Source organism: Pomacea canaliculata, linkage group LG13 (genome assembly GCF_003073045.1).
Source record: "Pomacea canaliculata isolate SZHN2017 linkage group LG13, ASM307304v1, whole genome shotgun sequence".
Lineage (NCBI taxonomy): Eukaryota > Metazoa > Mollusca > Gastropoda > Architaenioglossa > Ampullariidae > Pomacea > Pomacea canaliculata.
In genome coordinates this window covers 2,487,842-2,504,359 of record NC_037602.1, presented here as the reverse complement: position 1 = coordinate 2,504,359, position 16,518 = coordinate 2,487,842, and the positions used below count along the sequence as shown (strand labels likewise).

Genomic DNA, 16,518 nt, shown 5'->3' with positions numbered 1-16,518 from the left:
AAATATATTATATTTCGCTCAATGTACATAAAATAGGATATCTCGATTAAAAACTGCAGATGTGTTGATCCATCTGAACAGGGTGTAAAGAGATAGAGCCCTATTCTTTACCTTTAAAAAAAACTCACAAACAATGACTAAACAATGAAACTGTAACACAACTGTCCTCGACTCAGCTATCATGACAGACACTTTACTGAGCTTAGACGACCAACAAGGAAACTGAGTGAACAGGCCTGCAATCGCCAGGATAAGGAAGAATGTGCCTGTACACATCCGCCTCATCCCGCTGAAGTCAAAGGATGTAACTACTTGTGAAGTCACATTGTCTCAAATGATAGCAAGCTGTGTCCTACAAGGCAGTAAAACCTTTACAGTGCTGACAGTGTACATTTTAACAATCTCTGTACCACTCTTTCTTAACAGAAAAAACTAAGGAAGCGAGGACTAAGCAAATTTTAAAGATTTCTAGTGTCAAAAACAGTTAACAAAAAGAATGGGGTTACTTCACTGCAATCTTCACTTGTGCAAGTAGTAACCCAAAATATTCTGGGAAAAAGAAAATAGCAATCATGCTGATTGAGCATTAACCAAACCCAGTCATCTGAGTTACTTTATTTGGCCCTCTGGCACACCTTTCAAGCCATCGTGGAGAATGGCATTTATATGGAGTCACAGTGTTAGAACACATAAGCTCAGAGCACGCACACAGGTTATCGACAATAGTTCAGCAGCCAGTGCAACCGTATCAGTGCACTCGTCAGGCCTGTCATCACTTTAACCCACTCAGTGCCGCTGCAGCTGTTCCTGCAGCCATCCGCCCACCCTCTTGGTGCGGCGCGACCAGCATGCCAGCGACCACGTCGCCAACAACAAGCCACGCTAGTCGCCACGAGGAGTGAGCGCCGCTCACGCTACAAACAAGCGCAGCCGACTCCACTCGCACTCACGCAGCCTAATGTCTCTTAAAGAGGGTGGATACTGTAAATAGTAGGGTGGTGCAGTGAAAACAAGCAAAGCACGCACAAGACCCACCAACAGGAAATAAGGAGGAGTAGGGGAGGAGGTGCTAGTGGTGGAAAAGTGGGGGATGTGTGTGCAGGATGAAGAGAAACGTATCGCCCAGCTGACGGCTACAGTCTTGGCTATGTCGGCAGCTTGCATTTTCCTAATATCTCTCTGGTGTGCAGTTTCCAAAACAGCACCGAGCGATGCGAAACAGCCACCTCTCCGCCAATTTATTAATGAAGAGCCAGTTCCGTGCTGCACCGTTAGGGTATGGTGGGAGGTAGTGCCGTCCTGGAATTTATTTATAATTTTGTTTTCACAGGGGACTTCCACCCACGCGAGTGGTGGCATCTTGGTGCCGAAGTTAGCCTTTGGGCGACCGAAGTTCTGGCGTCATTATACTGTGTCAATGGCGACCGAGCCAGAGTTCATCCTGTTTGGAACAACAATAAAAAAAAAAAAAAAGGGGGAGAGAGAAAATGCCAGGCATGCGTGTTAACTGGTGTCTCGGGCCAGACCCCTTTCACCAGTATATCACCTTAAACCCAAACAGCGAGCACGTGCACCCATCCACAATGATACTGTTAGAGGGAGGTCGTACGTGCAGGCTATAGTCTTTGCACGTGACCTGCTAATTGTCCACGGTGGCCCATTCAAGGACGCGGAAGAAGCCCCACCTGCCAACGGTGGAGGTAAGAAGGCTCGAGCCGACTTTCTGAACGAGATAATAAAGGCTTCGGAAGAATGCTAACACAGTGACATAGTGACACAGTTTCAGAAGTAGAAAAGAAACCGAGCACCTTACTTATCCTCGGCGACACCTTGGCGATGAAGCCTAACAACGCGCCTTGGCTGGTTAGGAATTTGCGCAAAATTTCATGGCATTTGTAACTGATATGCATGGTGGTTGTTTAGTTTGCATATTTTCTCCACACTCCATTGGCTAATAGCATCTGAAATAGAACCACCACTATCTTCCTCATTATTATTATTGATGACGGAAGCACGTGATAGATATCCAGCAGAAAGGCGTACAAAGTTTACATTCTGTCCTTTTCAACATGATACACTCTAACATGTATAAAGAAGTTTAAAAAGAAGTCCCATTGACATTCTGGCATTATCAAGCATGCCGGCCTTGTTATGGAAAAAAAGTGATGCCCAGGTGCACGACAATGGGTCTGGCTTGATATTAATGCTTAAAAGGCCAAACTGATTTTATCGTTTATCGTTCGAGATTTTGGGGGGAACGGAACGAGTTATACAAAGATTTGCTGGGCTCAGCTCACATTCCATACCTAAACCTTAAAAACTGTTTAGTAGAAGCAATTTACAAGCATTAGTATGATACGACTTTTAAGCTGTATACAAACCAACTGAAGACCGAAAGGCGTTAAAAATTCGAAATGTCTCTCTGGATGGTTAACACGAAGCTGCCAGCTAAACTGCTCATATTCTAAGTGCAATGTGGTTGACTGCTTGTTGTTGACCCTTCAGTTAGTGACATGTGCACCCGGCCCTGGTCTTTACCACAAGCTGCGTGACCACCAGGGTTACGATGATGGTACCATCGGTTAGCCCAAAATTTGCCAACTAGAGTTTCCACCCTCCATTCGTGAACTCTGCTTATGTGCCTTGGAAATATTAAATACAAACAACAATTTTACCATAGCTGATATAAATAATAATAAGTTTTAATAAAATCATAATAAAAAGCTACACATTATGCTCTTGTCTCCGACCAAAAAGTCAAAAGAAGAAGCTACTTTGATCCTAATAAACGCGCGGGTGTGTGTGGGTTAATGTATGTGCTGGAAAAATACTCAACTTGCTGCAAAAACACCACACCTAGCAACCAATCTTTTTAAATTCCTCCTGAAATGCCGCAGTCTTTTCTCTGGTAACGATTACTCCTACCATACATGTTTATCATTGCCTTATCCTTGTGTGTACGCCTCCCCCTCTTCTTCTCCCTCCCCCATCCCACTTACATCATTCCTTGCTGTCCGGTTTCTTCTCCAGCACAATGTTGCTGGTGCTGACAGGGTTAAGCAATGAAAGCAAAAACCTGACAACCAGCCGCACCCACGCAGTTCACGCCACCATTTGGCCACCGTTGTGTGCAGCACTTGGGCGCTGGCAGACATTAGAGGCTGAGAGGGACCGGAACTGCATGACGCCAGCCTATTGCTGCTACAGGCAGCTCATAAAAATGCTGGTGGGTGGCCAGTCTTTGTAAGGGGCTTATTGCATATGCTTCTCAAATGTAAAACTATTTTAAATAAGCAAATTTTAAACTTTTTTCCCCTCTTGAACTTGCTTCTATGTCAGTTTGATGCCCAAATGTAAAAAGGTACTGATGGGAACCAAAGTCTCAGCAGTTACATCTTATTTAAAACGATTTCAGTTTAAAAAAATTATAAAATTGTGTTGTGTATTGCACTGTTATAAAATAATTATGTAATTAGATTTAAATCCTAAAAGTGCTAAAAAGAAAATGTGTTGCACAACTAGCACATTGTTTCTAATCGCTTTGGTACACTGGTGCAAAGTACCACACAAGCAGTCAGCTAGCCTGATAATATTTTGTAAGTGCTTTTACTCCAGCTCACTAAGGCACATTAACCATCCAGTAAACAGCCTACTCTGTATCCCATCCCTTGAATGAGAGAGCTGAGCCAGTCAGTTTCAGTTTTGAGGTAATAAGCTAAACCATATGGCCAATACTTCCAGGAATGAAAATCAATGTCAAAAAAATTATGTCAATTGCTAGCCCTCAAAAATAAAACACACAGCCCTGGAACCAGGGAGTGCTTGGTTTGATTTCTGCAGCTAACTCTTCCAGTTGTGTTGTATTTGTCTACTTTTGTCTATTGCTTTAATCATGCGCAGAGTCAGCATAGGGAAATATTTGTACTCTTGATATCCTTTCACTAGACTGAAATGGCTGATGGCTCATTTTCATGGACAAAGGCATGAAGCTTCAAATAAAAGCGATAAAAGCTGCTGTGATGCCATGAACTAAGTAATTCTCATTATCTCTCCAAGCCTTGTCCCTCTCTATGCCTACTTGCTTGCCCACCTTCCTCTTTATGTGACACTTTCTTCTGTGTGGTATTGTTTTCATTTGAAACCACAGGTAACATTGAACGGATAAATAAGCATGCCTTGGGGCAACGTAACCTACTAAACATAGTCTATGATCAAGCTATAATCAAAAAAAAATATTCCTGCCAAAATTGGTCAGGACAAACAGCATGGATTTTGTTAGTTTTTTTTTTACCATTTACCACCACAAACATCACCATACTCTTCTGAATTTATAAGATAAACCAATTTCCTTTAACACAAACACTACTCAGGCTGTCAGTGACTTAAGCAAGTAAGCAAGGATGAGGGATGGGGTACCATTAACACCCCTCCCCCCCATAAAAAAGAAAGAATGGAACACTAAAGGCCATGAAATGATAAAACTATATAAGCTTCACTATGCCATCCAGGATCAACATTCAAAAATGAGTAAGACAAATATGTAACAAAAATGCCACACTACAACTGTACCACCACAAGTATGGCTATACAGCTACCATGATATTCAGAGAAACAGCTATCAGCTGTAATATTAAGGCAGAGGATGTGACAAATAACCTAACTTTGAAGAAAAAGGGATAAATGAAGAGATTAGAAAGGTGAGCATGACCTACAACAGGAAGGGACTGACTCGTGCATTCGTTCGATTTCCAGGCCTCAAAACAAGATGATACTAGCATTTTATGAGGAAGTGGTTTTGTGATTAATGAGGACTTTTTAGATACAACAAAGACATGTAATAATACAAGTTGTGTGTGTATATAAATGTGTGTGTGCGCGCTTGTGCAGATAAGAAGTGTATTTGTATGTATAAGCTCTAAACACACTTTTCTAAAATTGCCAATAAACATGTGTATGTGGTTTTGTCACCAAAGATCATATGAGCCCTCTTATCAACCTTTCTTTATCAGAACCCTGATACATGCTATGATTTTCACATGGAAAATGCCTTTTAGCTTCATTGATTCAAATTCTGAAGAATGAAAATAATTTTTTTTCTGGCTTACCTTTCATTCTTTGCTTGGGACACTATTCGTGACTTCTCTAGTAAGTATTTCTCCACAATAGCACTGTTGATGTGAAGAAAACAACTGATTCAACATTTTCTGCTGAACTCAAGCAAGAACAAACAAGGCCCCATTTCTAGTTTAGTCATGTATTCTGTGCACGTGATAGACATTTCTTAAATTAGCTTAATGCTGTTCTAGGAATCATTTCTTTCACTTCAGATTTGATCTTGAAGAGCCACTACCTAGTCCCATTTTCATCTTAAAAATAGGTGTCAACAGCACTATGCTACAGCTTCTATGCACACAATTTCTTCTGTAACATAGACAAACATGAAATGATTTGTCTGAGGACTATACTTTTATGTGTTCAGTATAGTTCTTTCCCATTTTAGCCATTTACAATCACAATAAAGTGTTTTAATAATAATAATATTCATGCTTACCCATGGACCATGCCATTTTCCTTGTAGTTGACTTGAATGAACTTGCCAAATCTACTGGAATTGTTGTTATGCACTGTTTTTGCATTGCCAAAAGCCTAGTTTTAAAATAAACCACAAAATTAAAAATCTACACACACTGACTTTCAATAAGCTTAAAAATACCTGATGGGTTAGAACCAAAAAAAAAATGCTGATGTAAAATAAAAACCACCATGCAGGAAAGGGACAGTTTTAAGCCAAGTCAAGGTAATGTTTGTAGTTTTTACACCCAAGTGGTAACAGCCAGCGGATGAAGGCCTCACCTAATTCAGCCCTATAACTTTTTTGAGACATTATGGAAATATGATTATTTGATGATTCCTTTTGAAAAACCAGCTGGCAGTCATTAAAAAAAACCCCAAAAGTAAGCAGCACACTAGCAACAGGTGAAAGCTAACATTCTGTTCTGCTTCGGTTTCTTCAAATTTCAAGTTCTCGTTCTCTCTCTCAATGCCCATCCTCCTTTGAGTGTTTACATAGACTCAGTGTAAGTTAAAGATCTCCATGTCAATAGTTGGAACAAGGAGAAGGCCATTTGCTGGTGGCTGGAGAACATAAAAACAGAATGCTTACACTCAGGGTCCCTATTCATGGTGCCCTCATTTGCTCACTAAGCTGTATGCTTTGGAAAAGTTATAAAGATGGGGTTAGGGTTACTATCAACAAGCAAGCAAAACTGAGATGCAAGGACAAGATGCTGGAAACCAGTCTTGTTCAAAATTCATCATTCTCCTACCAAGCCTTATCAGCTTGAAACAGATTACCTGTCAGCCTTTTCTTTTATCACTTTTAAGTCTAAGCTTAAGATGCATCTCTTCAGAAGGGCGACCCTATCCTAACCATCAGCTTGCATAAGGTGTCTTAATTTACTTTGTGTTTGAGTAGGTGTGTTGTAGAAGTCAATGTGTCTGTTATATTCGAATATGGGTGCATGGCTGTTGGTGTTGCATAATTATTATAACCACTGAAGTTGACATTATAACTGAAATAGTTATTTGGTGCAGCTTTTTATTTTTAAAAGTCATCCATGAAAAAATGTTATTCTTTATTAATGGAAATAAACACACCACAATTCAAATGCAAAATTACTGCTTAATGAGACACAAAGGTACTTGATATTTAGAGCTTCTTCCAACCAACAGTTCTGAGAACAGTGCAATGTTCAGGCAATGAGAAGAACTAATTTTTGTCACTCAGTGAAGATAAAGCGACTCATTCTTCTATTATCCAAACTGAGATCACCAACATCACTTATTATTGCTAGGTGTTTTTGTGGTTAGTAATCTCTGGCTCTTGTCTGACTCATGGGTATTCTGTAAGCAGGACCAATACCCTACCCACACACCAAAATAGTCTGCTTCATTATCATTTGGTATGTCAGCATACTTTTTCACCTGTGCCAGGGACATATACAGAAACACAGCAAAATGAAATCAGAAACTGTGCATTCAAGAAAACAAGGTTTAAGCATCAGCATGCATTCAGTAATTTACACAATAAACATAAGCTGTAGAACATTCAAAAGTAACATTTATGACAACTGCTGGTGTGAAAATGTTTATAACACTAAAGGTATACCTCTTTCATTAAAAAACCCCAACAAACTTTGATGCCTATGTTTTGACTATGCAAATGCACACAAAATATTCAATCAGGTTTTCTTACCTCCAATACTGGCCCAGCTTCAAGAATAGTTTGCTCCACCCCACTGCCATGTAATCCTTTATGAGACAATGCTGTCAAATGATGCAGTAACAAATTAGTACTTTCTGTTTTTCCAGAACCAGATTCTCCTGAAATCACAATGCACTGGTTTTGTCGTGTTTTCAGCATGGTGTGATATGCTGCATCTGCAATGGCAAATATGTGTGGTGGCAGTTCACCAAGTCGCTTATTCTGGTACATTTTCACATATTTGGGGTTGTAGATGGGAAAGAACTTGAACGGGTTTACAGCAATGAGAATAGATCCCACATAAGTGTAAATGCTGGAGTTAGTGAATCTGGCTTTCAAGTTCTGTAGAAGAGTCTGCTCGTTGAGATCAGGCAAGTTGCACAGATCCTGATATTCCTTGGACCCAACAGGCTGCTGAAGAAATGACATCAAAAAGGTGTCCACTACACTCTGATCTCTGCACTCTATCCAACCACAGCGGCTGACTTCTGGGTCTTTTTTCCTTATGTAGAATCTGAGGCAATAAGCAACAAAATATTCTTAAGATATAAGATATAATACTATGCCTATATAATGCTAAAATACCTACTGCATGAAGCACTTCTTTAATGATTTTCTTTTTTAAAATTATCTTTGTTATGCAAGCAATTTATAATCCTTATGTTTTTAAAAAGTAATTGTGTTTTCTATTTCTGAAGCAGTGTTAGGGGCCTGATGCATTAAAAAAAAGGACAGCATCATCACAAAGTAAGACATGCTGACCTGTACCCAGTGAAGAGCCCCATTCCCCGATCCATCTCTGCATTGATGACTTTAGGCCAAAGCAACTGAATGCCAACAGGACAATCCATGTCTTCTAGCCTTCTCTCCTTGCAGAGCTGCCCACCAGAGGAAAAGACCTCTGCTAACTCATAATTGGCTGCTGGACCCGTCAGCCGCAGTTTTCGAGCTGCAACCTGCAACAAAAGAACCAAAACACCAAGAGAATTCAAGAAGAAAAGTAGATTTTTTTATTTTAGTCATATTAAGAGATCACCCATGTACTTCAATTAATCTGAAAAGTATAAGCATGCAAAAACAGGAAGAAACAGCAGAATAAGGATTGAAAGTAGAAACTATGAGTTGCCCTCGAACATATCAAATTTTTAACAGAAAATGGTAATGATTTTGCAAATGAATGGAAAACATGGTGCTGATTATGATATGGATGACAACAGTTACACCGATGAAGATGATGATGCAGTAACTGAGATTTTTCTTAATTACTAATTATTTAATAATTTATCATTACTATATTTTTGTTGCTGACACTAGCAAATGTCCTAAAATTAAAATAAACATAAAAAATAAAACAACATAGAGTTTTGCAGTATATTTAGGCCTGAGGAAAAAAAAATCAAACAAACAAAATTAAGACTATTAATCCAAAAGGTAAGGTTATTTCAAAGCTTTTTATGAAAATATGGAATTATAACATTCTAAAGTATATCTTAAATGGTTTCTTTTTTCTTAAATGACAATAACAAAGATATTTATTTTATTATTTTTGCTATGCTACTAACCTGCACAATCTCAATGGATGGGGTAATTTTCTCTGCTTCAACAGCTACAAATTCGCATTCTTGGCTCAAGGGACCAGTGTAGATTCGAACCATATAGGTTTCCATGCTGAGTCTTCTGATGATTTGCACCTATCAAATTGTTCAGAAAGAGTTCAAAGGACGTAATAATGACCAATGATTATAACCGAGTTCTAAATTCCAAATGTATAATCAACTACAATACTGCATTTGTTATCACAGCATGATGAACACCAAACATAAATCACTACCCCAGACTGAAAAATCACAGGCACCCACTGTCACTGTGTGAATGAACCATATGCTTGTCTGGCTGGAAGAAAACAATCAAGACAGAATGGTCATTACTGCTTTCAAGTTTGCAGGGCAAAATATCTTGAAAGACAACAAGCTGTACCAAGACACTAAAAACTATTTACTGCCAAACCAATCTACTATAATCTAAAATATTTATCCTTTGGATGTAGCACATAAAAATACCAAAAATTATCAAGAATCTTTTGCTGTAGCATGAATTAGTAAACCTTGCCTTTTACTATAACCCTTACGTAAAATAACATTCATCAATGTTTAAGGTAATAATCACCATAATGACTCACAGAGTAACAAGGAGAAACATGAATTGACATAACATGCTCTTTCTGTTAGAAAAAAATGTTTTCACTGAGTTGAGAAGTTAATATGATGAGTCTCCATCCTACAGAAATGGATATTCATTACCAAAGTTCTGACCACAAAAGTCACCAAGGGCTGCTGATCTATGAAAAAAAGTTTGCTCTGTGTACTCACTTGTAATGGAGGCTCTCTTTACCAAGCTACAGCAGTGGACAAAGAAACCCAGGGTGATCACAACCAAATAGTGTTTGATTCATGAGCAGCTCAGAGCAAGAAAAAACAGTTTATGTGGAAATCCCAACAAATGGTGAAAGCCCTTGGTAGATAAAGAGAATGGCTGGTATCCAATGAGATGGAAGAATCTGCATGCAGTACCAAAGTTTGGATATGAACCTTGGATGGCCTGAGATCATGGTAGATGAAGCTTGCTGGGTTGTTCTCGTCTCTGATGTTGCTGCTGATGCCTGAAGTACTGTTGGCCATGTCTGCGGATGTCAACCCTTCTAGGTGACAGGCTTGAAACCCAGACCCATTGGTATGGAGTCAGGGAGGATCTTCATCAAGGAATTGAACTTTGTTTTATTACTACACAGGTACAGTAGCTACCTCTACAAACAAAGATCTGAGTCTTCAACTTGTCAAACTAAATATTCTACCACATGCAGCCTTAGCTTAGCATAAATCCCCTAAAATTAACAGTTTATTGTTCAATTACCCATAATTTTGTATGAACTCTTTGCAATGACCATTGCTCTTAAGTGAAAAGTAGGTTTCTGGAATTAGATGTCAGCTAATAGACTGAGTCTTCAAATGAGTGGCGTACTTCACATGGTGGCAAAGTAGGATGGTGTAGCAGAAATTCTTGCCTCATTTTAATGGGTGAATCTTCAGCTACTATGAATCTCTCTCTCATGTACAATCTCCTGAAACAGCAATGGCACACAAGATAGTGATATTCAAGTACAAACACTCTGGTGGCCACATTCAACAAGAAAAATTCAGAAAATGTACATCTTAAGAAAGACATGATCATCCCACACATGCACATCCATTCTCCCAACCAACACACTTGCACACAATGTCAAATAAGCCCATTTGCTACACTATAAGTAAAAGATATCATTTCATTGCAATGATATTTTTACAAACATTTCTACAGATTGTCAAAAGTCGAGCAAAACATTTGATCATGGAATTCTGTATACCACTGCATTAAAAAAGTAGCATCCAATTATGCATTGCAACAGGCTGCCTAATCTGCCTTTTCCTTACTACAATCCCTCACAAATCCCAGCTGCTTAATCCGTTATCTGCTGAATGTGTGTGTGTGTTTTTAAACTTACTATAGCCGTTTCAACTTCATTTGTAAGAAAAACAGTAGTCAGCAAACAGGACCATTACCTTCAATGCCTTACATTTTAAACATACCTAAATGCTTGGAACTATGTTTGAAAAAGTCTCACAAACAGACTAAATGACAATTTAGGAGTGTCAGTGCAAAGCGCAGGTAGTCATGCACATACAAGCATTCACACAGCAATGACAGTCATTGAAACTAGAACTGATGTGTGTAACAAAGACTGATGAAAAAACACCTGCAAACCACTCCTCCATCTGTTAAATCATCCACTGCACAGTTTGATTCATACGCACATGTGTAAGACAGGATCAAATTCCATGAATTACTAATGGCCTGTTCATCATTAGGTTCTGGTACCTTCTGATAACTTTGCTACATATGTATTAGTTTACTCCACTTTTAGAAAGTGTGCTAGTAAGTACACACATATATAAGTGTGTTGGTCCTGGAGAGATGTAGTAAAAGAGGAAGCCATTAAACTGTCAGAGCTCTGGTCCTCTTTACTTGATATGCCATCCCCTGGCCCTCTGTGTGGGACCAGCAACCCTATCTCTGGTTGATACTTGCCTAGAGATTCGTCACTAGCACACTGTCTATAAAAACTACTTGACCATCCTGACCATCCCGATCCCCTGTCAAACTATCATCAGCTCCTTTTTATGGATGATGTTAGCACCACCACAAACCTATCTCACAGATGCCCTAGGCACAAAGCTTTTATTAGCTGATTAACCTGCTGTAATCTCCTATCATCTCTTTTCGAGGTGCGTTCAAGGCATTTAAAGAACAAGAACCATGGATAGAAAAGAAGTATTTACATGAAGAGGTTACAAGCTGAACATGCTTTATCTGCCTCCAAAAATCTAAGATATGTTGATGTAAAAAGAATACATGTTTATAATAGGAAAGACATGCTTAAAAATAATGGTCAAATACATTATACTAGATACTGTACTTAATGTTACTGATCATTACTTACACATATATTTCAGTACCTGATGAAAATACTGATAAATACAAATCTGTGATATTTATCATGGGTCAATAAAAAATCAATTAAAAATATTAACATATACCAAACCAAAATTTAAAAAAACAAAACAAAACAGAAAAGACATAATTTGAGATGACTCAGAACCCCTTAGACATGTCATCACAATATGGTTTATTTGATATTATGATAGATAAGTGTTTTTACCTTCCATTTTAGGTCAAAAGGAAGGAGTGATGATTGGGAGGTCACCGGAGAAGAAGGACAAAGCCCCCTGACAGCCAACCCTGTAACCCTTGTCATATATATAACAGTATCCCCTGTGAAGAGATTTGAGCCGATAATCTCAGGACTGTCACCACAGTGATGACAAATATTTTACCATAGCTCTCTAGGTTGCTCCATTGTATATCACCTGCTGCATAAATCACTGCCACAGCATCAACACCTTCCTGACAATCCCAACAGTTCCTTTGTTTTGTATTCTAGGTTACACAAACACTGCACAAATCAACACTGATCATGCAAATATTGTGATCCTGAATACATACTAATGGATTACTCTAAAACACTACTATCTAAGCTATTATTTGACCTTTGGTCCACTAAAATTATGCATTTCTACAGTGGTGGATAAAAAAAAACCCCATGGTGATTATAAGCTAATAGTATTTTATTTAAAAGTTGATTACTATTTGCTTACATATAAAACAATGGAAATCCTGATGATCTACTGAGTATGCTATTCTGATGCAGCACTATTAACTATATTGTTATTTAGGCTATAGATCCACTAAAATTATAGATTTTTAAAAGCTGATCAAAACAGACTGAACTTTGACCATGGCCTGGGAATGATTTTTCTGGCCCTGCAATCATGAGTGTCAGTCTGTTGAGTTTCTTGTCTCAGACCAGCAATATCAAGCTGACAGTAATGCTCTGTAGATTCACCATCCCTGTTCCAGCAGATGAATCATTCTGTGGAGCCAGCTTATCAAGTTAGCTGCTCTGCACACTGCCCGGTTCACTTATCATCTTAAGGTCAGCTTCAACTCACACCAGATCCAATCAGATTCATATCCATGATTTGTCTATCCTATGCAAACAAAACTGTATCTGGGACATGCATCTCTACAAGCACTTGCATTATCTGACTAGTATTCTTTATTTCTTTTCCTATCTGCAATTAAAAGTAATTTGAGATTAATCATTTGTGCATGATCATTGAGTGTCATGACTGATAATGGAAATTGTGCAACAATGAAATTATGACAACAGTTATTAAAGCTTTCTGGTTACCTAGCTGATTTGGTAAGGTTTAATTCATCAATCTGCCATAGTTTTCACATCTTTTTAATTAGGAGTGATGGGATAGGAAAACAGAAACAACATCACTACCTATTTCCAAAGCAACAGATTGAATGCTCTCTATATCCAAGTCTTACTTTCTAGATAAATATGCTCCCCTTGTGTCAGAACTTTGCTCACAATCCCAAAAGGAATCTCTGATACCGAAACCATATCTTAGACAAGACCCTCAAAGTCAAACCATCTAACCACCTACTTACTGTGCTTTAAGTTTCTGCTTTTGCACATGTAACATTCATTACATTTTTGCCTTCATGCAAAATATAAACACTGAGTTTCCTTTTGCTAGTGATTTAGAATGTTCATGTCAAGTTCACACAGGTAAACACAGATCAGAAAATGTGCAGGTCTTTTTAATACTTCCTGCTTCAGCATCATGATGGATGAAGAAAATGCATAATGTAAGGCACAGTGCATCAGTACAGATGAGTTATCATGGGGAAAAGGGAACATGGCAAAGCCAGATCTCATATTCTTACACAAAGCCACTAGCATCACTGTGCTGACTCCATGAAATGAGTAGAAAAGGATGAAAAGATCACTATTAGGGTATAAAAACTGGCATGTCCATGATAATTAGACTGACAGTACTAGCACAGCATGCATTTCTGAACAGAACATGTGTGCTAAGAAAACATAAAACCAAGCATAGCTGTTTGAAAGAGAGAGGCACTCCTAAAATACACTCCCTTAGTGACTGAGTGCTCCACCACAAAAACACCCTACCTGTGATACCATCACTCACTAGCATCTCTCCCATACCGGGACAGCAGTACAATAATTACGTTTCATGTCTTGTCAGCCTTTCTCAATAAAACCTGTGTGTATAACTGAAAATGCTGTGCTTGAGACATGTAGACGATGCTAGTTACTACAAGTACTTTTACTAAGAACACCAAATAACCCACTTTAGTATCTAATGGAGTTTTAAGTGGACTACTTCTGCAATCAAAATGCAATATACCTATAAATCACACCTTTATGGTGCTCAATAAAACACAGAAAGTTTCCACTCTTGAATATTCTACCAAATAAAATATTGTCATCGTAATTATTGTTGTAGTAAAACAAGAGGAAATGTATGGCATAGGAACAGCTTCACAACTAGCACAGACACAGATAACAAATGAACAAAATGAACCCAATAAGACTATATTAAAGAAGTATATAAATAAATTTTAGTCTCAAGAAAATTTAGTAACAATAAATAGATAAAGCGAGGGGTGGGGGTAGAGGTGGTATATAGAAATTTAAAGATGTTTTAAAGAAATTGACAGCATAAATATAAAAGGAATTATCATTTTTAAAACATAAAGCAGACCACTGCTTTATCTTGAAATTGTTGTGCAGAAATGGGAAGTTGTTCAAGAGATGATGTTATTATACAATGGAGTGACTTTAAAAATGTAAAAAAAATTCAAGCAGTCCCTTATATAGAAAGTGAAAAATCCTAGAGAAAATGTGTCACTGTAAAAAATAAATTATCACTCTGGTCAGTAATAATAACTTCTGCCTATGAAAAATATTTAAAAAGCATTTGAAGAAACATCTATTTCCTAAAATTGTAAAAGCAAATTGTAAATACAATATTACAGATAAAGGTACTACTATGATATTCACTTCTACATTTTACAAATTGAGCTCTTTAAAAGCAGCTAACAATAAGACTTTTCAAATGGTTATTCACACCTTTCCACCCATCATGTCACTTCATGTACAAGACATTCCAGTTAGTAAGAAATTATTATACTACCTTTATACTCATTAAAGCCGTGTTGCAAACTATAACAGGAAATAAACACTACTTTTGCATAAGAACTGCAGTTATATATGTATCTGTGTATATACATATATGTACATTTTTACACTTGTTCTCACCTTTTTATATAATGATATTATCAAAGTTCACAGGCACAGCTATATAGCACCTAGCACAGACAAATTTAACAAATGAATAAAATTGCACCATGTAGTTTGTGAATTTAGACAAAATCAGGCCAAGGGGAAGTTACCATCTACATCCTAGTCCAATCATGAGGTACAGACAAAATATAAAGGAAGGTATTTCAAAATTAAAGAAACTGATAGTTAATACCCATACTAACAGTATTTCAAAATGTAAAAATAATATTATTATCATTAACCAAGCCAGCTCCAAGTTGTATTGCTGTAGATAATCTCACACACAATAGCACTATACATGAATGTACGACCACACAAATGAACTTCGTCAGCGTATAGTGTATACTAAATACTAAAGTTTGATGATAAAATTACTGCATCTTTTCATCTGACAACATTAATGGCGAATTTCAAACACGTTCACACTCTTACACAAGCACGTCCACATATCATAAGCACACAACGCCCGCATGCTTAAGTGCTCTACACACCTAAATTAGCTGCTGCTAGAAAAGCGAAAGGAAAGGATAGATTTCTATGCGGAAGTAGCTAAGTACTCCGCTGGCTGCGATGTGTTGATTTCTCGCTGAAGCCAGTGAAGGCTTGTCGACCCTTGCCTTAGTTACACTACTCATGACATTAGCGCAACATCACTAGCATTTAACAGGAAAGTCCCTGCCACATACTCCTTCTGCTGCTACATGCCTTTACATTATGATCGGCTGTCTCCTTTCAAGCGTAACCATGTCACGATGCGAACACAGATTTTCCCATTCATTAGAAAAAGCGCACGTCAAGTATTTGCTGGGCTCATTTTTCATGAGAAGCAAGTGGTTGCAAACCTATATGCTTACCTCGTTTAGCTGTATATATCCAAACTTGCACAACGATATCCATGTTTGATTTCAGTCACAAAACGCTTCATGAAATAAACTTCTCATTGTGGGTGGCTGAGACGTGGTTATGCTGGTCACAGTCGCACTACTACACAGAAGGAAGTAGGCACTCTCCCATGTCTGCGAGCACCGATTAGTCACACAGCAATTAGTATTCAGCACCCGCGAACAAGCTCTGTTTTGATTGGCTGAAAACAGCCTCCACACCGACACGACGAAACTAAAATAAGCCGCGCGGACATGACAGATCACGTAGCTTTATTGATAATATGTATGCAGTTCACTGCTGGGATGATATTGCCGGTTCAGCAATTTACAATAAAATATCTTTCTGTTAGAAAAAGAAGCAGGTAAACAACTCTACCAGTGGTGCATACAATGATTCGCCAAATAATTTTAAACTGTTCATAGTACACAAGTACGTCTTAATGCAGTGATGATATTGTATAGTATATGATTCACAAATTCATTCGCAGTTTGGAGTTGCCAGTGTAGTTAAACATTAATTGAACTGGTAGTTTATATATGATATAAAGTCGGTT

General features: G+C 38.1%; 1 protein-coding gene across 17 annotated transcripts in view; it reads right to left on the bottom strand.

Annotated features, from left to right (window-relative positions):
• Window positions 1-16,124, bottom strand: part of LOC112554730 (unconventional myosin-IXa-like) — a 63,673-nt gene extending 47,549 nt beyond the window's left edge. For 14 of the 17 annotated variants that reach the window (XM_025222710.1, XM_025222712.1, XM_025222719.1 and 11 more), the window contains exons 1-8: window positions 15,935-16,123; window positions 10,283-10,382; window positions 9,853-10,013; window positions 8,827-8,955; window positions 8,027-8,220; window positions 7,256-7,778; window positions 5,552-5,646; window positions 5,106-5,168 (exon numbers count right to left, since the gene is read on the bottom strand). In XM_025222710.1, coding sequence (XP_025078495.1) covers window positions 5,106-5,168; window positions 5,552-5,646; window positions 7,256-7,778; window positions 8,027-8,220; window positions 8,827-8,955; window positions 9,853-9,942 — 1,094 coding nt within the window. In that variant the 5' untranslated portion in view covers window positions 9,943-10,013; window positions 10,283-10,382; window positions 15,935-16,123. Of the gene's footprint in view, window positions 1-5,105; window positions 5,169-5,551; window positions 5,647-7,255; window positions 7,779-8,026; window positions 8,221-8,826; window positions 8,956-9,633; window positions 10,014-10,282; window positions 10,383-15,056; window positions 15,107-15,934 lie in introns of all 17 variants that reach the window. The other 3 variants (XM_025222711.1, XM_025222717.1, XM_025222720.1) reach the window with 3 other exon arrangements.
• Between the last annotated feature and the right edge of the window lie 394 nt (window positions 16,125-16,518).